The sequence below is a fragment of the Rhinolophus sinicus genome, linkage group LG11 (genome assembly GCF_036562045.2).
Source record: "Rhinolophus sinicus isolate RSC01 linkage group LG11, ASM3656204v1, whole genome shotgun sequence".
NCBI lineage: Eukaryota > Metazoa > Chordata > Mammalia > Chiroptera > Rhinolophidae > Rhinolophus > Rhinolophus sinicus.
In genome coordinates this window covers 8,847,468-8,871,619 of record NC_133760.1, presented here as the reverse complement: position 1 = coordinate 8,871,619, position 24,152 = coordinate 8,847,468, and the positions used below count along the sequence as shown (strand labels likewise).

The 24,152-nt window shown below is 43.1% G+C and overlaps 1 protein-coding gene and 2 pseudogenes across 1 annotated transcript; 1 reads left to right on the top strand and 2 right to left on the bottom strand.

Annotated features, from left to right (window-relative positions):
- Positions 1-2,676: 2,676 nt before the first annotated feature.
- LOC109459907 (proteasome subunit alpha type-2) lies at positions 2,677-3,380 on the bottom strand (annotated as a pseudogene).
- A 4,803-nt stretch (positions 3,381-8,183) lies between these two features.
- Positions 8,184-23,778, top strand: LOC109459904 (very-long-chain 3-oxoacyl-CoA reductase-B). The gene is made up of 11 exons (XM_019754814.2): positions 8,184-8,600; positions 8,939-8,985; positions 12,451-12,526; positions 12,718-12,828; positions 12,978-13,045; positions 21,455-21,499; positions 21,713-21,747; positions 21,948-22,029; positions 22,484-22,549; positions 22,912-23,061; positions 23,243-23,778. Exons 1-11 carry the CDS (start codon positions 8,441-8,443, stop codon positions 23,351-23,353), a joined length of 951 nt encoding a protein of 316 aa, XP_019610373.2. The 5' UTR covers positions 8,184-8,440; the 3' UTR covers positions 23,354-23,778.
- On the bottom strand, positions 17,385-20,368 carry LOC109459905 (large ribosomal subunit protein uL24; annotated as a pseudogene).
- Positions 23,779-24,152: the final 374 nt, after the last annotated feature.

Here is a 24,152-nt window from a genome sequence, read left to right as displayed (position 1 = left end):
GGAAAACCATTTTTCAGTTCAGCTGGGTAACAAGGTCATTCCCAAAGATAGCCTAAGAAAGCGAAGACCCACATGTAGTAAACATTGTGTTTATGAAAACTCATGTTTTTCAGTCTCCCACAAAAATGAGACACTTTCAATCACAGACCTGATAATCTGTGACAACGGGCAGGCCATAATGAAGTAGGAATTTGTCTCTGTGCGTCCCCAAATGATGCAGGGGAGTTTGGAGTGAGTGAGTGAATGCCGGGATCGTGTCTCATGAGACCAAAGAATGGAAACGCGGACCCAGGAGAGGCAAAGAGTTTTCAAAAGAGGATAGTTTATTGAAAGCAAAGGGTCAGAGCTCCTGAGCGGGAGGGGATCCCGAATGGGGGTGCCCCATGACTGAGGCAAAAGCTCTTACATTTATACCTTCCTTTGCCTGTTTGGGGAAAGGGAACTGTTTGAAGAAGGGAACTGTTTGAAGAAGGGAACTGACGCCTTCTAATGAAATGCGTCTACCAGGTTTGTTCTGCTTGCCCATCCTAAAGGAATTAGCAAAGTAACCCACTGTTATCTACCAGATCTGTTCCATTTGTCAGGCTAAAAGGAATCTTATGATTAATCTCAAGGCCTTGTTACATTATGTCCTGGAGCAAATGAGTGATTTCAAAACCTGGAGTTTTAGAATATGGCTGTCTTTGTTTATTCCACCAGGGCCCTCCCTGTCTACCTAGGCACATGCTAGCTAACCTGTCTCAATACTGGGGTGGGACTTTCCCAGCACTTCAAAAGCAATGAGGTTAGAGACAACGCAGTCCCTTATGGATTGGGAGCCCTTCTTAAGACAAACTCTCGAGGCAAAATGCTGCTCTTCACTTTCCATCTGGGGTTCCTAGCCTGCTGACTAGCCACTTGCTGCAATCCTGACAACCTGTGCCCATAGCTGGTGGAAATCCAAGAAAGTATTCTCACTAGTTTACAAAGCCAAGCTCTCAGGACTCAAAGGAGAATCTTATCTGGTTTGCTTTTTAGCTGGTGACTCACAGCAAATTTTGTCCAGATGCCAGTCTAGCGAAAACTGTAAACATACTGGGCTGTGAGGTTGTTTCGAACAACCTCACAGATTCTACCCTGTGATTTTCCTTATGACAACACAAGAGACAGAGGCAAGGGAATACAATGACCATCTCTGGAATTAAATCAATTAAAACCAGGAGTATTCAAAAACAAAAATCACAAGTTGCTATACCCAAAGAACTAGTTCACACAGATTTTCTCTGGCTAATGTGAATTTAGAAAGGGAAACTGCAATAGACAGTTGATCAGGCTCCCATCCAAAGATCCAGGAGATTGAAAAGAATTCTTATCTTTTGCAGCCTTTGTCAAGTCCCAGGATCTCACAGCTGCAGCCTCCGGAGTGGGAGAGCTTATATACCATCATCTATCTGAATGGGGAAAAGGGGGGGAGAGAGGCACTTACAGGAGAGCACATGATTTTTATGAAAGATAACTGGGCCCTTAGGAGAACAGATAGGGGATTTGAGTTTGTGACAATGTCTGTCTGGGCATGCTGTCTCTTCTCCTGGGATGAGAGTCAACCTTCCTTGGTTGATAAAACTCCTGTGGAGAAGATTTACAACAAGTGAGTTTTTTTTTCTTTTCTTTTCTTTCCTATTTCCTTTCCTTTCCTTTTCTCTTTTCTTTGCTTTTTTTTTAAGACATGATTTTAGGTAGCTAAGGATAGGTCAGAGAAAATCTCTCCCACATTTGTTGATTCTCAAATGTTTTGGGCTCAAAATAAATCGTATGCCAACACCCACTCCAAAGCACCCTCCTTTCTTCTCTTCTAAGGCAGAAGAATCACCATCCACCCAGATAAACAAAAGTTTGAGGGAGTTCATTACCATTAGACCTGCACTGTAAGAAGTGACAAAGAGTCCTTCAGGCTGAAACGAAACAAAGTTAGACAGTAACTTGAAGTGTATGAAGCTAGAAAGGCCTCCAACGAAAGATAATACATGGGCAAATATAAAAGCCAGTATTATTTTAAGCTTGGTTTATAACTTCACTTTTTATTGTCTACAGAATTTAAAAAACTGAGGGAAGCAAAGTTTGCCACCCCAAAATGTGCCTCTTTTGGATATTAATTATTTTAAGCTGGCTATTTTCAAGAAACAAAAGACTTGGGGAAATCTCTGACCTTCCACATAAATAACAGAGGAATTTAAGTAGAGGACTTGTTCCAGCTTATTATAAATAACACTAGTTCAATATGAACTAGTGTGTGATAGACGGGGAGGAACTTAGCAAGGCCCGTTTGATCAAAGTTCTCTCTGTGCCTCATTGTTAAAAATAGCTCAGCAAACATTTATTTACCAAACATTTGCTTTTCCATCTCCACGGGAATTGCCTTCTTTTCCTTTGAAGTGCCAGACTCCAACTTCCCCTTCTCTTAGCTCAAGATGGCGTTAACTGCCAAGCCTTAACTGCCTGATCTGCCCTCAGGTCCCATTTTTAATTTTTTGATTTAACAGTTTATTATGAATGGTAAGTGTCATTTTAAAAACATCGGTCCCTTAAACCATGTAGAAATAAGTATGAAAAAAGTCTGCAAAACAAAACAAAACATACTTTAAACATGTTTAAGGATAGAGATTCTCTGAAATTCCAGATTTTCCAGTCGCTTCATTATTATGCTACGGCAGCCAACTAATCCTTAACTTCAGGTGGAGTTAGCTTCCTAAATCCAGTTTCATTGCAGATTCCAACTTCTATGTTATCTTCTGTCATTTGCCCTTCAAAGTTTTCCTTCAGGGTTGATATGGCTGTATGAATGGCATCTTCAAGTTCTAGATATCTTCGTTGTATCTTTTCTCAAGGAAAGTTTTCCCATTCACATAGTTCTTTCCCATTGCTGTGGCTTTCCAGACAAAGTAAGCTCAGATGGATCTGACTGAAATAAAAATGGGCAGCCCTCATTCCAACCACAAATTAGTAAAGAAATTCCAAATGGATGAACACCACCTGACTGGGTATAGTCTTGCATCACAAAAGCTACTCTCTGTACCAGCTGAGCCATGGGAATGGGTTCTTGGTAAACAAGACAGTATTGCTGAGCCAGTTTTCGAGCTCTGTGCACAAGCACTCTGAAATCTGGGCCTGTGCCGCTAGACACCAAGCCTCTGTTTGGTAATTGGTTCCGCTTTGTGTACACTTCGCTCATCATACAGAATGGATTTCGGTTTCTTCTCAGTTGCTAATACCATACCATTTGAAGCTTTAATTCCCACCGAAGGGGCTCCTTCAACTACCGCAGCCAAAGCATATTCAATCTGGACACGTTTACTAGACGGGCTCAATGTCGTCAGCAAAAAGCTGTAACCACGCTCCGCCATCTTCACCCGGAGAGCCCAGGTCCCGTATTCTTAAAGGACCCTCATATGTACATATGTAATAAATTTGGTCATTTTCTCCTGTTTATCCGTCTCATGTTAATTTGATTATTAGTCTAGCCAGAAGAACTTAGAAGAGCAGACGGAAAATTAATTTTTCCACCCCCACAAGACCAATGTATGTATTATTTATAAATTATTAATGTGATCAAGCATTAACAGAATGAAAAAAGAAACACATGATTATCTCAACTGATGCAGAAAAAGCATTTGACAAAATATAACACTTTCATGGTAAAAACACTCAACAAACTTGGAATAGAAGGAAATTATCTTAATGTAATAAGGCTGTAGATTAAAAGCCTACAACTGACATCATACTCAGTAGTGAAAGACTGAAAGCTTTTCCCCTAAGAGCAGGAAAAGACAAGGATGCCAGCTTTACCATTTCTATTGAACACAGTATTGGAAGTCCTCGCCAGAGAAATTAAGCAAAAAGAAAAAAAAAGAAAGAAAGAAAGAAATGAAAGGCATCCAAATTGGAAAGGAAGAAGAAAAATGATTTGTGTTTGCAGACAACGTGGTCTTGTATGTAGAAAACTCTAAAGATTCCTGTTAGAGTTGTGTACAAACCTGTTAGAACCAATAAAGGAAATCACAAAGTTGCAGGATTCAAAATAGACACGCAAAAATCTGTGGTGTTTGTATACACTAACAATGAACAAACCAAAAAATAATTTAAGGAAACAATTTCATTTACAATAGCATCAAAAATCATGAAAAATAGGAATAAATGTAACCAAGGAGGCAAAAGACTTGAAAGTGTAAAGACTGTTCCTGGAGAAGGTGAGCCTGGTTGTAGACAAGTACAGTCAAGTGTAAGACTGTTTTCAGATGACTTGTACAACAAAAACTACTTCGGGGACTGGAATATAAAAAACAAGGATCAAAAGTCTTAATTCGGAGTTGATGTGAAGGGAAAGACCATGCTCACAGCCAACATTTGAAGTGGATTCCTTAGACATTTCATCATACAAATGGAAGCATTTAACTCTGGAAGAGGTTACGAAAAGAATAAAAAGAGACGAACACAACTGGAAGCAGAGAGAGAGAGAGAGAGAGAGAGAGAGAGAGAGAGGGAGGGAGGGAGGGAGGGAGGGAGGGAGGAAGGAAGGAAGGAAGAAAAAAGAAAGAAAACAGTCTGGTACTGATAAAAATGAACTGGCATCTTAAGAAACTAACCATAGAGCTGGGAGGTCTTTGGATGGAGCTGGTCCCCTTGTTAGCTCTCTAGTCCTGACTTTCTCTTGAAACTTGTATGGCAACTTCCCGGGGAAGGGATCCATTTTTATAGAGGCCATCTAGGGAAGGGGGCTCTCTCTTTTTGCATGGGTGTGAGGCCAGGTGGAGCCCAGCCAGAGGAGTACGTTCTCACACTGCTGTGGTGGTTTTTTTCTTTTTCTTTTCCAAATAAACTGCTCTTTTGGTGAATTGTCTGGAGAGTTATTTTGGCCAGTTGACAGTACTCACATATGAGCACACATATAGGGCAATGGAACAGAATAAAGCCCAGAAATAAACCCTCACATATATGGTCAGTTAGGTTTTTGTTTGTTTGTTTTTGTTTTTGTTTTTGTCATCCTCTGTGTATATTTCTTTGGGACTTCAAAACAAAATTTTCCAAATGACAACCCAGAGCCTTCTGCCGATTCTACCACTGTCGTGCAGGGTGTCATGCAGGGTCTCTGGTCCCGCTCCCCATACAAGAACGCAGGATATGGTGAGGCCAAAAAGGAACACGCAAGGAGCCATAGATAGGGGAGTCATACCACTATATTCTCTCTGGCGGCACTATACTCTCACTGGAGGCTGGATCCACACTTGCCAGCCCAGCCACCATCTTCTTGCTAGCCCCCATTCTCTCTCTCTTTTTCCTCCTTCTGCTAGCATACCCACAGCAGTTATATTAGTGGCCAATGGCTCACTGGTTACAGCTGCCGGCCAACTAGCCACAGCTGATGGCCATGCAATCACAGTTGGCCATTTACTACCTGAGCCAACACCTTTCTATGTGAGGCCGAGAGCCTGGAAACTACTTTCTGGGGCTCTGCCCCCACACTCCACCCCTACAGGCTCTCGCCTCACAATCTACGCGACAAGCGTCTTCCGCGAGGGGCCCTGTGCGAGGAGCCTGAAGGTGAATGCAATATCCTGGACACAGCCAGGCTCTCTGGGCACAGCCAGGGTTTCTCCGGCCTGTGCTGGTTGGGGAACCATCCACATCTTTCCACCTCTCCACGGGGCTCCATCTCTGCAGCAGCTGCATGGCTTTTCCTGTGCTGGTGGGAGAACCGTCCACATCCTCCCACCCCTCCACGGGGGTCCAGCTCTCCGGCAGCTGCTCCTCCTGGTCTTCCTGAGACTGAGTGTTCATACACACAAACTGCTCCACCGTCCTTTGGAGAGCTTTGGCTGGCACCATACCCTGCTCGCTGCGCCATTTGTCGTGTGGGACGGCCTGTGGGGTCTCTGGTCCCGCTCCCCATACAAGAACGCAGGATATGGTGAGGCCAAAAAGGAACACGCAAGGAGCCATAGATAGGGGAGTCATACCACTATATTCTCTCTGGCGGCACTATACTCTCACTGGAGGCTGGATCCACACTGTCCGCAAACCGCCATCCACGCTTGCCAGCCCAGCCACCATCTTCTTGCTAGCCCCCATTTGCTGCTGGTGTAGCCACAGCAGTTATATTAGTGGCCAATGGCTCACTGGTTACAGCTGTCGGCCAACTAGCCACAGCTGATGGCCATGCAATCACAGTTGGCCATTTACTACCTGAGCCAACACCTTTCTATGTGAGGCCGAGAGCCTGGAAACTACTTTCTGGGGCTCTGCCCCCACAACCACCCATCTGACATTATACAGAACTGAAGCTCAAGGAAGTCCCTGGATTTAAAAAAACCAAACAATACGAAAGAAATAAAGTTGGTCCCTTACCTTACATCATATGCAAAAATTAAAATGAATCAAAGACCTAGCATAAGAGTTAAACCTGTACAGCTCTTAGAAGAAATCATTGTGGAGATGGATGAAAATCAAAGTTTTAAAAGAAACTGTTAGAAGAAAACATAGAGGAAAATCATCATGACATTGGATTTTTTTCCCCAAAGATTTTATTGGGGAAGGGGAACAGGACTTTATTGGGGAACAGTGTGCACTTCCAGCACTTTTTTCCAAGTCAAGTTGTTGTCCTTTCAGTCTTAGTTGTGGAGGGCACAGCTCGGCTCCAGGTCTAGTTGCCGTTGCTAGTTGCAGGGGGCGCTGCCCACCATCCCTTGTGGGAGTAGAAACCAGCAACCTTGTGGTTGAGAGGACGCACTCCAACCAACTGAGCCATCCGGGAGCTCAGCGGCAGCTCAGCTCAAGGTGCCATGTTCAATCTTAGTTGCAGGGGGCAGAGCCCACCATCCCTTGCGGGACTCGAGGAATTGAACTGGCAACCTTGTGGTTGAGAGCCCACTGGCCTATGTGGGAATCGAACCGGCAGCCTTCGGAGTTAGGAGCATGGAGCTCTAACCACCTGAGCCACCGGGCCGGCCCACGACATTGGATTTTACAAGGATTTCACAAATATGAAGTCAAAAGCACAGACAATATATATACGAAGGCCTAACAATTAAGTTCGTGAATTTGTTGCAACGATGTTGCTAACCTTTTTTGATATCAGAGGGATTTTCATTATGAATTTGTACCAAATGGACAGTTAACCAAGTCTACTATTTGGAAGTGCTGAAAAGGTTGCGTGAAAAAGTTAGATGACCTGAACTTTTTGCCAAAAATTCATGGCTCTTGCATCATGACAATGCACCAGCTCACAAGGCACTGCCTGTGAGGGAGTTTGTAGCCAGTAAACAAATAACTGTATTGGAACACCCGCCCTACTCACCTGGTCTGGCCCCCAATGACTTCTTTCTTTACCCAAAGATAAAGGAAATATTGAAAAAAAAGGAAGACATTTTGATGACATTGAGGACATCAAAGGTAATATGACGACAGCTCTGATGGCCATTCCAGAAAAAGAGTTCCAAAACTGCTTTGAAGGGTGGACTAGGCACTGGTGTAGGTGCATAGCTTCGCAAGGGGAGTACTTCTAAGATGAAGGATTCAGCACTGAGTATGTAGACAAATATGCATGATTTTTCTTATCTAGAATATTCAAATTCATCAAGACAAAAAGTAGACTAAAGATTATCAGGGGCTGGGAGAAGGACGGGTGGGGAGTGGTTATTTAATGCATACAGAGTTTCTGTTTAAGATGATGAAATATTCCTGGAACTGGACAGTAGTGATGGTTGCACAACATTGTGAATAAATTAATGCTGTTAAATTGTACACTTAAAGAGGGGTAAATAGTAAATTTTATGTTGTATATTTTACCACAATAGTAATAAATAGTAAACACTAAGAACAAGTTAAAAAAGGAAAAAGAAATAGAATTTGTAAAGGGGGAATGAGGAGCAAGGCTATGTAAAGCCTTTGCTTTTTTTCATTCTGCCTGAACAGCAAATCTGTAGGTCAAGTTTTTCTGATAAACTCTGTGTATTGACAAAATTTCCTGGTGATTATCAGATGAGGCCTCCATCAGCAGCTGAGTTCAGCGACCCAAACAAAGGTCACCTGTGGGCACGCATAGCCCAGCTCTGTGGGAGAAGCCAGAAGGCTTTCTCAGGCTCAACAGGGATGCCGCGGTCGGGGAACGGGACGGGGTGTGGATGTGTGTGTGTGTGTGTGGGTGTGTGGGTGTGGGTGAGTGTGTGTGGCATACAGCCCAAGTGTAGCCTAATTAGATCTTGGGGAAGGTGCTAGGGCTCATAGGCGTGGCTCATCGTCTAGAATAAAGCACCCGGAGTAGATAGAGTGAGGGGCGGGGCGAGACGCTTGATTTACAGTGTGGGCGGTGCCAACACTGAGTAGGCAGACAGGCGAGTGTTGAAATAGCTGCTTCCGAAGGCAGCCTTCTAGTTTTGGCGCTGGGTCTGATGACGTGGAGGGGGCTGTAATGGAGTCGGAGTGGGACGCACTGAGAGCGCTGGGGATGTTTACTGCCGTGTACCTGCTGCTGTGGGTGACCTGGGGGCTGAGCTACACAGTGTATGTGCACCTGCTGCCCCAGGCACGCCGGGGTGCCCCTTGGCTCCGGGCACACGGAGCCTGGGCAGGTGAGGGGTGAGGGCTTTTTGCCAGGCGGGTAGGGGTGGGGGCCGCAGGAACAGGACTGATGACAGGTGAAGGCCCCCAATCAGGCCCCCAATCAGAGCAGAGGCAGGGGTGGAGGTGGAGGGCTCCTGGAAGCAAGAGAGGTGAAGGCTGGGTGGACCAGAGCAAGACAGACACCGAGTCCCCGAAGCTACAGGTGAGGGGAGCAGGTGTCAGAGACCCAGATGAAGGATGAGGACCAAAATGGGATAAGTTTGGGTCACAGTGAGGGGGGCTGAAGTGGGGCTGGGGCACAGTGTCAAGCTGCCCCTCCTGCTCTTCCTCCTTCTCTCCTCTCTAGTGGTGACAGGAGCCACCAGTGGCATCGGCAGGGCCTATGCCCATGAGGTGAGCCAGGACTTGGAAACTCGTGGGTGCTGGGAGCTTCTCTTGTCTGCCTGTGGTCAGCTGAGAATCATGCACTTTATCTGGTACCCTCAGCCATCCCCCAGGATGCTTTCCCTCTGCTCCCCTGCCTGAGGGCAAGTGTTTATCCTGGGCTTCTCTCGTTCCTTGACATTCCCCTGATTCATCCATTCAAAATGTATTTATTGAGCACCTTTATTGCCAGGCACGTTCCAGGTGCAGCGGGTACAGCAGTGAACAAACTGGACTGAAAACATCAGAAGACCTTGCTCTCACAGAGCTCACGTTCACTAGAGTGAGGGGAGACAGGTGCAGAAAAGATAAATAAATCAAATGTCTAGTGTGTCAAATGGCAGTAATGGTGAAGGGGGTGGGAAATCACAAAAGGAGAACAGGGAGCCCAAGGATGTGTGGGTTCCCATTTTTATATAGCGTGATCGGAAAAGGTGTCACTGACAGGGTGACATTGGGAAAAGACCTGAAAGACATGAAGTTCATGTGGATAATTGGGAGAAGGGATTTCCAGGGAGAAAAAGCAGCCAGGGCAAAGGCCCTGAGGTAGGGAGCGTTGCTTGTGGGAGAAGCAGGAAGGTGGCCCCTGGGATTGTCTCAGAAACGGAGAAGGAGCAATAGGAGATGAGGACAGAGATGCAATTTCAGGGCAGATCCTGGAGAATCTGGTAGGTTATTGTGGAGACTAACATTTACTAAGTGCGATGAGACCCGGGGAGGGTTTTGAGCAGAAGACAGATGTGATACTGTAGGGGGTGAGGGTGGAAGGGGAGAGCTCAGCTAAGAGGCTCTTGCAAATCCAAGCATGACATGCTCATGTCTTAGACCAGGGTGACAGCATTGAGGTGTGAGAAGTACTTGAATTTTGGATTGATTTAAAGGCAGAGCTGACAAGATTCACTGAAAAAATTGGATGTGGAGTATGACTAAATGTTTGACCTTGTAACCTAAAAACTTGTTAAACTCACTTCTTAGTTCTTGTAGCTTTTTTGCAGCTTTTTGGGGTTTTCTATGTAGACAATCATGCCATCTGTGAATAGACCATTTCATTATTCCATCTAGGAAATTCAGTATGATGTTGAGAGGAGTGGTCAGAGTGAACACCCTTACCTTGTTTCTGCTCTTAGGAGAAATGCATTCAGTCTTTAACCATTAAGTATAGTGTTAGCTGTATGTTTTATTTGTGTGTCCTTGGTAAGGTTAACGAAGGTTCATTCTATACCTACATTGCTGAGAGTTTTTAATCATGAATGGAGGATGAGTTTTATCGAGTAATTTTTCCGTGTTTATTGAGCTATTTATATGGTTTTCTTTAGTCTGTTTATATGGTAAATTACATTAATTGATTTTCTAATGTTGAACCAACTCTATATTCCTGCTGTAAACCCCACTTGGTCATTATCTATTATCCTTTTCATAGGTTGCTGGATTTGATTTACTAATATTTTGTTGAGGATTTTTGTGTCCAAGTTGATGAAGGATATTGATTTATAGTTTTATTTTCTTGTAATACATTTGTTTGATTTTTGGTATTAGGGTAATGCTGGCCTCATAAAATAAATTACTACAAGATTTTTGACTAGAATATCTCAAGGAATGGAGCTGCAATTACTGAGATGGGGTTAACTGAGGGAGGACCAGGTTTGCAGGAAACAGGCAGGATTTAGTTCGGGACATTTTAAGTTTGAGATGCCAGTTAGGCGTCCAAGTTGAGAACTATGCAGTTGGGTATGTACTCTGGAGTTCGGAGGGAACGTCCAAGCGGAGATATAAATTTAAGCATCAACATACCAATGCCATTTAAAGTCACAAGACTGGATGAGATAACCATGAGAGTGGGTGTAGATGGAGAAGGGGCACACAGTCTGAATCACCGCCAAAGTGGTCCCTGGAGCACCGGAAGTTAAGAGGTATGGAAGGTGAGGAGGAACAAGCAATGAGGCAGAGTAAGAGGAAAGCTAGGGATGGAGGAGAGATCTTACAAGCCAGGTAAAAAACGTTTTGAGGAAGAGGGGGTGATCAGCATGTCAGTTGCTGCTGGGAGGTGCTGAGAATACAGCACTGGTTTCACCAACAGTGGACGTCATTGGTGACTAAAGAGGTTTGCATGCCGTGTTGGGGGGAGCCCAACTGGAGCAGGTACAAGAAGGGAAGGGAGGAGAACCCGTGTAGACAATCCTTTCTTGGAATGTTGAATGAAGGAGGGGCTGGAGGATAAGAAATGAGCCAATGCCTGGACAGAGAAGAGGGGAAGGATTATGGCAGGTTTGCATGCCGATGGGAATAATCCAGCAGAGGGAGAAGTTGTAATGCGGGGGATGATGGGAGAAAAGCTGGAGCGATGTCCTTGACTGGCCAAAAAGGGAGGGGAAGCTGGGGTGATATGCTGGGCACTGGTCTGTCCCATCACTGCATCGTGAGCCTCATGAGGGCAGGGCTGTGGCTGTCTTGGTCAGTGCCTCCTAGCACAGGGCCAGGTACAAGCAGATGCTGGGCAAATGTTTGTTGAATGAATGAATGTCCTTCACAGCATCAACCTCTAGGAGCTGTTGAGATGTTTGTATCCAGCCCCCCTCCAAAGCTGATGGACACTCAATCCCACAAAACACGTCACCCTCAGACACACAGAGGGACAGACATGCACCAAAATGCTACTTAGCACCCATTCCACAAATGTTTGCTAACTCTATTTCAAGGGGAGAGGCTTTCAAGGCAGAAGGAGCAGCATGTGCAAAAGCCCAGGCACAGGAAAATCCAGGGGATGCTTTTGGGGGCTAGATGAACTGTTGGTAGTGCCTGGACTCCCATAGAGGGCCCTTGGCAGTAGGTATGGCTGAAGACCCTGGCTGGAGCCAGGCCACACAGGTCCAGGGGGAGGAGCATGGTTTTGTCCCAAGGTCCCTGGGGAGTCAAGGCAGGTTCTGTGGAGGAGAGCTTTGTGCTTTAGAAAGAGCTTTCTGGCGACTGAATGGAGGGTAAAGAGGAGGATGTAAGACTGAGTCTGTCATGGGCACCTTGTGTCCCCAGCAAAGAGCAGGTGCTGAGTAAACACATTTTAAATAAATGTATGAATGAAGAAAGAAACGAACACTTGAACAACTGGATTCTTATATCACCAAGAACAAAAGCCAAAGTCTTCACTGGGGCTTTCAAGGCCCTGCAATCTGATGCACAGCAGGTCACTTTGCTCAGTGCTTGCTAGACTCCGTGCTGTCCTCTAAGCTGCCAGCCTTTGTGCAAGGGCCTTTTTGCACTTGCTGTTGCTTCTGCCTGGAATACTCCTTCCCCGGGAAGCATGCTCCAGGAGGGCAGGCTTTTGTTTTTCTCTATAGTTTACTTCAGCAACCACAGCACCTACAACTCTGTAACGCGCAGTCAGCACACAGTCCACATTCGTGGATTTCGTGGATAAATACATGATTGAATCCCCCACAGCTCGCTCGGAGAGGTCTGAACATCGTCCTCATCAGTCGAAACCTGAGCAAGTTGGAGCACGAGGCAAAGGAGATAGGTGACCACCCACGGGCGGCCGGGCGGGGCTATACGGGGGTGTGGTCAAGGGCGGGGGCGGGGCGGGACGGGCGTGTTAGGAGGGAGGGGGCTCCAGCTGTATCTGGGCCCAGGGAAGGATGAGGTAGGGTTGGGGCAGAGGTGGGACTGGGTTCCAGCTCAGGGCCTGGCTCCCACTGCCACTTTTCCCAGAGCGGCTTCATGGCCGGGTCACTCGAGTCATCCAGGCCGACTTCACCGGGGGCTTGGAGATCTACGAGGCCATTAAGGCAGGATTGAAGGACCTGGAGATTGGAGTCCTGGGTATGTGCCCATGCCTGCTTGAAGGAGCCATGCCCTCAAATGCCCTCATGTTTACCCTGACCGGAATCCTACTGTGGTCGCCCTCTGTCTGCCCCTGCCGGGTCTCCCTGGGACTGCTGAAGTGACACAATTTGTCCCCTCTCGTTCAGTGAACAATGTGGGCATGCTGTATGTACCTGGCATGATGAAAATCCTCGACTGTGACAACGTCTCCAAAGTGAGTGGAACCGAGTACTAGCCCGCTCAGTAGCTCTTGCTCCCCTGGTGGAAAACCACGTAATACGCTACCTTGGTTAGAGCAAAGGACTCTATTGCTTTCAGCTGGAAATCGTTTTCAAAGCTGCACATCTGTGATGTTTAGGATGTGAAGGGGGTCCCCTTGGATGGGGCTCCCTTCTGCAGTGCCCAACTGGTACAACTGTTCAAGGTAGTCTGATCCTGCCCTTTTATATTCCCTGCTGCTAACTTTAAGGGGGAATGAGTCCCATGGGAAAACCAGTGCCTGCCATTTTAGAGTCTGGTTTTCTAAACGTTTGTTTGGGGTCATTCTTGAACCCATGGCTTCTTTTCTCTTAATCACCTATACATTTATCCCCATACTTCTTCTAATGGCAGTCACATGGTCTCTTGTACCTCAGTTTCAGATGCCTACCTCTTTTGTTAAATTAAATATTATTATCTTTATGGGTTTTTTAAAATTCAAGTTACAAAAAGTCAAATATTTCTACAAGGGTTGTTAAAGATAACTCATACTTTTAAATAATATGTGTCTAGCATACATTTTGATTTCTCAGTTTTAGCCATTATTTAGTGACTACAATGAACGGTGAGGCACTCATGCCCACAACACAAACACCCCCTCCCAGGCTGCCGTACCCCAGCATAATTCGTAGATGTCGCTATAGAATCACATCACTATGCATTTGAAAACGTTGTTCACAGCTGAGCCAGGTAGTGGTCTATGATGATTTTTCCTTTTTTTAACTTTTTTTTTTTTTCTCCCTGGAGTTAGTCATTGTCTTGATTTTTCACCTTCTTGGGGTTCTATGTTTTTATCGCTACTTCAACTCCAAACTGTAACCTAAAAACATAAAAGTGTTCAAGCAATTTTATCTTATCGCTGGACTGGTTACCCTCTTTGCCACAAGTCCTGGGACCTCCCTTTATCTTCTCTTAGGAAGCCCCTGTTTTCTCTATCAAATGTCATAGCATTTTTAAATTTACCCCCTCATTTTGTTGGAACATATCCTTCAGTAGCCTCCTAAGAAAGAATGCATGGGTGGTGAAATTTTCAGCTCTGTTTTCTATAGGTTATGGACTTTGGATAAATGACTTAATTTCTCTCTGCCTTAGTTTCATATCTATAAAATGGGAATAAATATTTTTGTTGGCCTCATAGGGCTATTAGGACAATGGAATGCACATAAACCTAAGTTGTGTGCTCCATAAGTGTTAGGTATTATTATCAGACATATACAAAACAAGATCAGGATGTATTTTTAATTTTTAAATATTATTTCAAAATAACTCATATTCTCATGTTATAACATTTAAAGAAGTTAGCTGTGTATTCTGCCTCTGGTATTAGAGGCAGTCGTTGTTTGAGACTAACCCTGTAAATGAGAATGATTAGGAAAGCTGGATAAAAATTAAAAAGAAAAAACTATTTGAAGGCATCATATAACTACGAAAGCAATGCAGTTTTGTAGCACCAAGATTTGAACACATAGCTTTCAACATACTGTTTGGTGCTGCAACAATAAAAAAAAATGTAATTCAAAGCTTTGGGAAACATCCCAGGCTTTCAGTTGGGACCCTGAAGAGCTATAATCTAGGAGTGAGGGTAAAGTAGAAATAAGTTAGGTTTCACAGGAACTGAAACCGGGTTTCAAATCACCTCGATCTGGTTGGGGGATTCATGTGATCTGATATTTGAGTGCCCCGAGTTTTGCTGCCTGGAAGCATCAAAAACAATCCAGCATTTTTAGAAGAAAAGATGCACAGTTGACCCTCCAATAAGTGGGTTTGAACTGGGCAGGTCCACTTACATGAGGATTTTTTTTCAATTGACCTGCTCAGTTCAAACTTGTGTTATTCAAGTGTCAACTGTAGTCCAGAACTTCAAATTGGCAATACAATTTTATATTTACTATCCAGCACTCAACAAAATTAGAAGAAAAATCATGACTACAAACAAAAGAAGTGATAATGCAAACAGGTCCACATGTGACCGAGACAATGGAAATATCAGCATAGATTGTTAAAACGGTGGTTACCGTTTTAACCATTAAACAAAGTGTACAACTCAGTGGTATTAAGTACATTCACAATGTTGTACAGCCATCATCGCTGTCAGTTTCCAGAAGATTTTCATCATCCCAAACAGAAACTCTGGCTCTATTAAGAAACAGCTCCCCATTCTACCCTCCTCCAAATTTCTGTTCTAGTCTTTGCGTCTGTGAACTTGCTGATTCTAGATACTTCATACAAATGGAATCATAGAATATTTTTCCTTTTGTGTCTGGTTTATGTTACTTAACATAATGTTTTCAGTTTCATGTATGTTAGAGCAAGTATCAGCACTTCATCCCTTTAATTTTCTTTATTTTTTAAATTGTAGCAAATATACATCACATAAAATTTGCCATTTTAACTATATTTCAGTGGACAGTTCAGTGAAACCATCAGCATCACCCAGCTTCAGAACTTCCTCAGTTTCCCATACTGAAACTCTGTACCCATTAACAATAACGCCCCATCCCTCCCTTACCTTTAGCTCCTGGAAACCACCATGCTGCTTTCTATCTCTATGAGTTTGAGCACTCTAGGTACTTCATATAAGTGGAATCATCGAGTATCTGCCCTTTTGTGCCTGGCTTATTTCATTTAGCATATTTTCAAGGGTCTTTCATGTTGTAGCATGTGTCACAATTTCCTTTCTTTTTAAGGCTAAATAGTATTCCATTGTATATATACACCACATTTTGTTTATCCATTCATCCGCTTATGGTCACTTGCGTTGTTTCTACCTTTTGGTTGTTGTGAATAATGTTGCTGTGAACATTAGTGTACAAATATCTGTTTGAGTCCCTTCTTTTAATTCTTTTGGCCATATACCCAAAGTGGAAGTGATGTGTACAAGATTAGTTTGGCTAATCATGAGATACCATATGAATTTTTTGTGGGGTTTACTATTTCTGCAAAAAATGCTGTTAGTTTTTTAAATAGATTTCATTGAATCTATAGATCACTTTGGATAGTATTAGCTTAGCAATACTAAGTCTTCCGATTCATGTACACAGGACGTCTTTCCAATTACTTATCTGCTCTCTAATATGTCAGTAATGTTGTATAGTTTTCAGTATATAAGGCTTTCCTGCTTGATTCAGTTCATTCCTAAGTGTATTTATTCTTTTTGATGCTATTATAAATGGAATCATCTTCATAATGTCCCTTTTGGATAATTTGTTGTTAATGTATAGAAATGCAACTGATTTGTCTTTCTGTGTGTGTGTTGATTTTTGTATAGTGCTACTTTACAAATTTATTTACTAGTTCTCACTGGTTTTTTTGTGGGATCTTTAAGATTTTGTACATATAAGATCATGTCATCTGTGAATAGAAATAATTTTACTTCTTCCTTTACAATTTGGATGCCTTTGATTTCCTTTTCATGCTTAATTGCTCTGGCTAGAACTTCTAATACTATGTTGAATAGAAATGGCAAAAGCCATTTAGAGAAGTAAAAGCTTTCAGTATTTCACCATTGAGTATGATGTTAGCTGTGGGCTTTTCATGTTTATTATTTATACCTTTATTACGTTGAGGTAGTTTCTTACTATTCCTAGTTTGTTGAGTATTTTAATCATGAAAGGGTGCTGAATTTTGTCAAATGCTTTTTCTGCACCAATTGAGATAATCACGTGGCTTTTTCTCTTTATTTTATTAATGTGTTGTATTACATTAATCAGTTTTCATATGTCAAACCATCCTTGCATTCCAGGAATAAATCCCACTTGGTCATGTGTATAATCCTCTTAATGTGCTGCTGAATTTAGTTTGCGAGCATTTTTTTTTTTTAGGACATTTACATGAATGTTCATAAGGAATATTGGTCTGTAAACTTCTTTTCTTGTAGTGTCTTTGTCTGGCTTTGATATCAAGGTAATGCTGCCTTCATAGAATGAGTTAGAAGGTGTTCTCTTCAACGTTTTTAAAGCGTTTGAGGACTGGCATTAGTTCTTTGAATGTTTGGTAGAATTAATCCGTGAAGCCATCTGGCCAGGGATTTTCTTCCTTGGGAAGTTTTTTAAATTATTGATTCAATCTCCTTACTAGTTATGGGTCTATTCAGGTTTTCTATTTCTTCCTGACTCATTTGTAGTAAGTTTTATGTTTCTAGGAATTTGTCCATTTCTTCTAGATTACCCAATTTGTTGGCATACAGTTGTTCATAGTGTTCTCTATAATTCTTTTAATTCTGTAGAATTAATAGTAATTTCTCCCTTTCATTTTTTTCATTTTAATTTTTATTGAAAGCTGTATGTAAGATTACTTTATTCCTGCATCTTCTCAATTGTTTCTTCCTTATATTTGCCCTTTTCCTTTCCTACTTGGCGAGATTTGGCTTTCCGTTCAAGGATCTTTTTGCAGTCCTGTTCCAGCTTTGGTCTCATGATAACCGCTTTGTAGAGTGTAAATGCCCAAATGAACAGTTATACCATTAGTCTTCTCCTGCTGCACTCATTCAGTGTAGATGACGTATTTCTTCCTGTAAACCTGGGCTACTTTGCCAATTTGCTGTCCTTTGTAGTGTCCTCGGACAACCTGAACTTCATCATTCTTTCGGATGGGCATGGATCGAACATTGTACTTCTGTCTCAGCTCTTTGGAAAGAGGAGGAGATATAATCTTCCTGCAAATGTGGGAAGGTGCATTGAAATGCCCTCTACAGTTCTTGTTCCGGTCAGAAGTCACAAAGCAGTTGAACTTCACTTTGGCCTCTGGTGATTCAGCAATGGCCACAGAAGAAAAGAGCTCACTTTCATTTCTGATTTTAGTAATTTCAGTGGGTTTTTTTTTCTTACTCAATCTAGATAAATGTGAATTTTGTTCATCTTTTCAAAGAAATAACTTTTGGTTTCATTGATTTTCTTTATTATTTTTCTATTCTCTATTTTATTTTTTTCTGCTCTACTCTTTATTATTTATTTTCTTCTGTTAGTTTTGGGTTAGTTTGTTCTTCTTTTTCTAGTTCCTTAAATTATAGTGTTAAGTTGTTGATTTGGATTTTTTTTCACTTGATCTTAGCCAAAAGGCCGAGAAGCTGGATTTTTTTTCAACGTAAGCATTTATAACAATAAATTTTCCCCTTAGCACTGCTTTAATTATATCTTATAATTTTAGTATTTGTGTTAGTATTTTCATTTGTCTCTAAGTATTTTGAAATTTCCTTTGTGATTTCTTCTTTAATCCATTGGTTTTTAAGAGTTGTAGAGGTTCTTCATGTATTATGGATATTAACCCCTTATCCAATGTATAGTATGCAAATCTTTTCTCTGATTTTGTGAGTTGCCTTTTTACTTTCTTGATAGTGACTTTTAATGTACTAAAGTTTTTCATTTTGATAAAAATACAGTTTATCTATTTTTTATTTTGTTGCTTGTGCTTTTGGTGTAATATCCAGGAAATAATTGGCAAAATCAATGTCATGAAGCTTTACCCCTATGTTTTCTTTTAAGAGTATTATAATTTTAGCTCTTAATTTTAGGGCTTTGATCCATTTTGAATTTTTTGTATATGGTCTTTTGCTTCATGTATGTTGGGGCTCTGTTGTTGGTCTGTGTAAATTTATAATCTTGTTGCTGCATTGATATTTTATAGATTATAACACCCTTCTTTGTCTTTTATAATTAAAAAAACCTTAATGTCTATTTTGTCTGACAGTAATATAGCTACCACAGTTTTCTTTGGTTACTACTTGCATGGAATATATTTTTCTATCTTTTCATTTTCAGTATCTTTTCATGTTCAGTATCTTTGTGTTTTTGTATCTAAAGTGAATCTCATAAGCAGCATATAGTTAGGTGATGTTTTTAAATCCAATCTGTTAATTTCTCTTTTAATAGGAGAATTTAATCCATTTGTAAAAAGTAATTACTGATGAGAAAGGATTTACTTCTGCTATTTAGTTATTTGTTTGTGTATGTCTTATTCCCCCCTCTATTTCTACTAACATTTTTATTTATTTTTATTTTTTTATTTTTTTTATTTTTTTAAAGATTTTATTGGGGAAGGGGAATAGGACTTTACTGGGGAACAGTGTGTACTTCCAGACCTTTTTTTTTTTCCAAGTCAAGTTGTTGTCCTTTCAATCTTAGTTGTGGAGGGTGCCGTTCAGCTTCAAGTTGTTGTCCTTTCAGTCTTAGTTGTGGAGGGCGCAGCTCAGCTCCAGGTCCAATTGCCGTTTTCTAGTTGCAGGGGGCACAGCCCACCATCCCTTGCGGGAGTCGAACCGGCAACCTTGTGGTTGAGAGGAGGCATTCCAGCCAACTGAGCCATCCGGGAGCTCAGCAGCAGCTCAGCTCAAGTTGCCGTGTTCAATTTTTTTAGTTGCAGGGGGCGCTGCCCACCATCCCTTGCGGGAGTCGAGGAATCGAACTGGCAACCTTGTGGTTGAGAGGATGCGCTCCAATCAACTGAGCCATCCGGAAGCTCAGCGGCAGCTCAGCTCAAGGTGCCGTGTTCAATCTTAGTTGCAGGGGGCAGAGCCCACCATCCCTTGCAGGACTTGAGGGATTGAACTGGCAACCTTGTGGTTGAGAGCCCACTGGCCCATATGGGAATCGAACCGGCAGCCTTCGGAGTTAGGGGCATGGAGCTCTAACCACCTGAGCCACCGGGCAGGCCCCTCTACTAACATTTTTAAATTTAGTTATTTTTTGTAGTGACCATTTTTATTCCCTTCTTCTTTCATTTTATGTATATTTTAAAAGTTATTTTCTTAGTTGTTAGCTTTGGTATTACAATTAACATCTTAAACTAGTAACAAGCTAGTTTTAATAATACCAACTTGTTTTCAATTGTATGCAAACACTCTGCTCTTGTACATATCCATCCATCCTTGTTTATATTGTTGTCACAGATTACATCTTCATACATTATGTGCCCATTAACATAGATAATATAAATTTATAGTGATTGTTTTATACATCTGCCTTTTAAATAGGAAAAAAAATAGGAGTTATAAACCAAAAATAAAATAATGTTGCCTTTTCTGTTTACCTATGTAGTTATCTTGATCAGTTTTTTCTTAGGGCTTTGAGTTGTTTTCTAGTGTTTTTTAAATTTCAGCCTGAAGGACTCCCTTTAGTGTTTCTTGTAGAACAGGTCTACTGGTAATGATTTCCCTTAGCTTTTGTTTACCTGGGAATGTCTTAATTTTTCCCTTATCTTTGAAGGATGGTTTCGCTAGACATAGGATTCTTAATTGACAGGTTTTTGTTTATGTTTTTTTTAGGACTTTCAATATGTTACCCATAGCTTTCTGGCCTCCATGGTTTCTGATGAGAAATCAGCTATTGAGCACCATTTGTTCATGATGAGTCACTTCTTTCTTGCTACTTTCAAAATAATAATAATTATTTATTTATTTATTTATTTATTTATTTATTTTTAGTGAGAATCTTTTTTTTTTTATTTGAGGAAGGGGAACAGGACTTTATTGGGGAACAGTGTGTACTTCCAGGACTTTTTCCAAGTCAAGTTGTTATTCTTTCAGTCTTAGTTGTGGAGGGCGCAGCTCAGCTCCAGGTCCAGTTGCCATTGTTAATGCAGGGGGTGCAGCCCACCACCCCTTGCGGGAGTCGAACCCCGGCAACCTTGTGGTTGAGAGGACGCGCTCCAACCAACTGAGCCATCTGGCCACCTGGGAGCTGAGCGGCAGTTCATTGACTTCATTCTAGTTGCAGAGGGCGCAGCTCGCTGACCCATGTGGGAATCGAACCAGCAGCCCTGTTACCCAGAGCTCGCACTCTAACCAACTGAGCCACCCGTCCACCCCTACAAAAGTTTATTGATCAAAAAAATCAAGGGAGAAGTTTATAAAATGAAGGTGAAAATCTCCCTTCTCTCTGTAAAGCATTCCCCCAAAGAGACCCCCAATTAAATATGTGGTAGGTATTTTGTTCTCTATGCATATGGAAGCCTGTATATATAGGTTTTATCTGGATGGCAGGCAACCTACTGTTCTGTGCTATACCTTTTACAAGTAGACATATATCGTGGGATCATTCTAATTAGAAGAAATATCTGACCCATTCTTTTTACTTACTTTACTTGAGCATTCAAGATATTTCCTATTATATGTGATTACAAACAGTGTTGTAATGAGTATCTTTGGACATATTCATTTCCCACATGTGTGAGTATCTTGGAAAGAAGTAAATGTTCAGAAATGGAATTGATGGATAAAAGGGCATGTGCATTTTAAATTCTAGTGGGTGCTACTTAAAAAAAACAAAAATGTGTTCCATGTTAAAAGGAAAGTAAGCTAGGAAATAACAAAAGATGGGAGTTAAGGCAGGTTGGTGAAGGGAAGAACTGATGGTTCCATTTTCTTCCCCAGAGACTCTCGGATGTTATAAACTGCAACATGATGTCTGTGGCCCAGGTGAGACTGGGCTAGGAGGGGCTAAGTCCAAGGTCAGCATAGCTCTGACCACTCTGGGTGGTCCCCAGCATTCCCCTGGACTGGGCTGGCCTGGAGGAGGTAGTAGGGGACTATTCCCCAAAGGAAGGCAGGGGTATGAGCGTGAACTTGAGGAGGGGGCAGGTGAGAGGATTGGGAAGGGAAAGATGGGGCCCTCTCCACTCTTCTCTACAGATGACCGCCATTCTCCTGCCCCAAATGGTCACCAGGTAAGAGGCATCTCTTCCATCCTGGACCCTCCCCCTTCCAAATTCCAGGCTTTTCCCCTTCCGCAGCTGTCCCACCCGTGTTTCCAACTCTTCCCAGTCCCTCTGGCATTTCTCAGATTAGGGCTCGGCTCAGGGGTAGAGGTAGGGAAATCACCTGGATCCTCTCAGCCTCACCTTTCAACTAATGCTTCCTCCTCCAGGCGTAAAGGCATTATCATCAACATCTCTTCAATACTTGACAGGAGACCCTATCCACTCTTATCAGTGTACTCAGCTTCTAAGGTACCCAGAGCCCACAGACTCAAGGCGACGGCTGCCCTGCCATGCAGAGATTTCTGCAGAAGCCCTGGGGGGGGGGGGGGGGAGAGAGAGAGAGAGCGCCCACTTCAGTCTGGGGCTATGCGTAAGTCAGACAGACATCTGGGGCACAGTCCAGTGGATGAAGCAGGCTTTTTTTTTAAGAGAAGAGGCTAGGGGTGGAGAGAACACGTGAGGTGGGAAGGAGATCAGAGACTGGCCCTGCTGGAATGGAGAGTGGGTGTGTGGGAATAGAGGGAGGGCTTAGAACACGGAAGAATTCAGGTGTTAAGGTGAGGACTTGGGCAGGGAACCTGGGGGCCTTCTGGACCCATGGGGTATTCTAGGAGCAGGGACAGCGCTGGGGCAAGGGCGGCCTGGATGAGTCTGCACAGTGATGCTGGCGGGCCTGGGACCTCCCTCTCTCCTTCCTCCATAGGCTTTTGTGCGGAGCTTCTCCCAAGCAGTGGGCGCAGAGTACTTCTCTCAAGGAGTCATTGTGCAGGTGCCTGACCACGGGGGCGGGGCTCCCAGGGGACAAGGCGAGAGTGGCAGCTCAGAAGGGGCGGGGCTCTGGAAGAGGGTATGAGTTTAGAGACAATAGAGGCTCTGGGGTTGGGGCAGGGGATTTCGCAGGGGACGGTGACTCAGAACGTCTTTAGTGGAGCAGCCTCAGAAGCGGTGGGTTGTCTCAGGGGACGTGTCTTCGAAGCGCGTGGCCCGGAGCATGCACTAGAGGGGCGGGCTCTCTGAGACCCTTGTGGTAGAGCAGCAAGTAGGTGGACCTCTGGGATTCTCAGAGAGGGCCTGGGAGCTTAGGCTGGCTTGGGCAGGGAGTTCTTTCCTTTACCCTGTTTCTCCCTGCAGACGGTGAGCCCCTCAGTGGTTGACACAAATATGACCCGTCCCATGAAATTCCAGCAGCTCAGAGTGAGTCCCGAAGACTTTGCTCGCCAGGCGTTGGACACTGTTGGCCTCACCTCCCAAACCTTTGGGTGCTTCAGCCACGCTATACAGGTGCCTTTATGGGACAACTACAGGCATAGGGCTAGATGGAACACTCGGGGGCCCAGGTCCACTAGTCCTCAGAAGGGGGGAGATGCCCAGAAGAGGGCAGGGCCACACTTTGGCCTGGGGACACAGGAGAGGAGATGGGTGACCAGAGGGTAACCTGACTTCTGGTTCTTCTTCTTCCCAGAGTTTCCTGGTGGATCTCCTCCTGCCCAGCTGGTTTTGTCACAGTAGATGGGGAGTAAAATTTTTATTTCTGTTTGGGGTGTACTCTAATAAAAGTAAAAATGCTCTCTGATAAAAGGCCTTGAAGAGGCGTGACCACTAGTTCTCTCCTCTCCCACACCCCTTACATAGTCCCGGGCCAGGGCTGTTGGTGTTCGCAAAGATGTCCCACACGTGGGATGGAGGGACAAGCAGGCCCGTGGAACAGAAGTGGACCCCGGAATACCTGGACACTTAGTGAAAACTGCGACCTCTCAAACCTCTAACATTTTTAATATGTGGCTCTGAGACAATCAGCTATTCAGAAGGGGGGGGGAAGATACATATATATATATATACACACATATGTGTATATATATATATGTGTATATATATAAATGTAGTGGTGATTGTTACAAAACTTTGTGAATACACTAAAAATCACTGAATTGTACACATTTAAGGGTGAATTTTATGGCATGTGAATTATATCTCAATAAAAATAATTTTTAAAATAGAGTCCCCCCAAGTGTGTGTGTGTGTGTGTGTGTGTGTGTGTGTGTGAATCGGAACCATTCCTCCCACCCTGCACCTGCATAAATAATCCAGAAATCCCCATGTCAAAATGGAAACCCAACAACTAGAAGAATACATGAATGAATTCCTTTCCATCTGGGGAGTAGGAGAATCTTTCATTAATACAGAAAATTAAAAGCAACAACAAAAAGAATCACTAACAAATATTGAACACTAGCTAATGATATGCAGGCTGAATTATTTAGGGAATGTGTACTGATGTCTGCAAGTAACTTTGAAATACATTGAAAAGTTAGGTGAATTAGATAGAGGAATGGATAGAGTGAATAGAAATATAAGATAAGTATGGTAACATA

Coding starts and splice junctions, on each gene's coding strand:
- LOC109459904 (XM_019754814.2), top strand. CDS start 8,441: ATGGAGTCGGAGTGGGACGCACTGAGAGCGCTGGGGATGTTTACTGCC. Junction 13,046..21,454: donor ACTGTGACAACGTCTCCAAA/GTGAGTGGAACC, acceptor TTTCTTCCCCAG/AGACTCTCGGATGTTATAAA. Junction 21,500..21,712: donor ACATGATGTCTGTGGCCCAG/GTGAGACTGGGC, acceptor TCTTCTCTACAG/ATGACCGCCATTCTCCTGCC.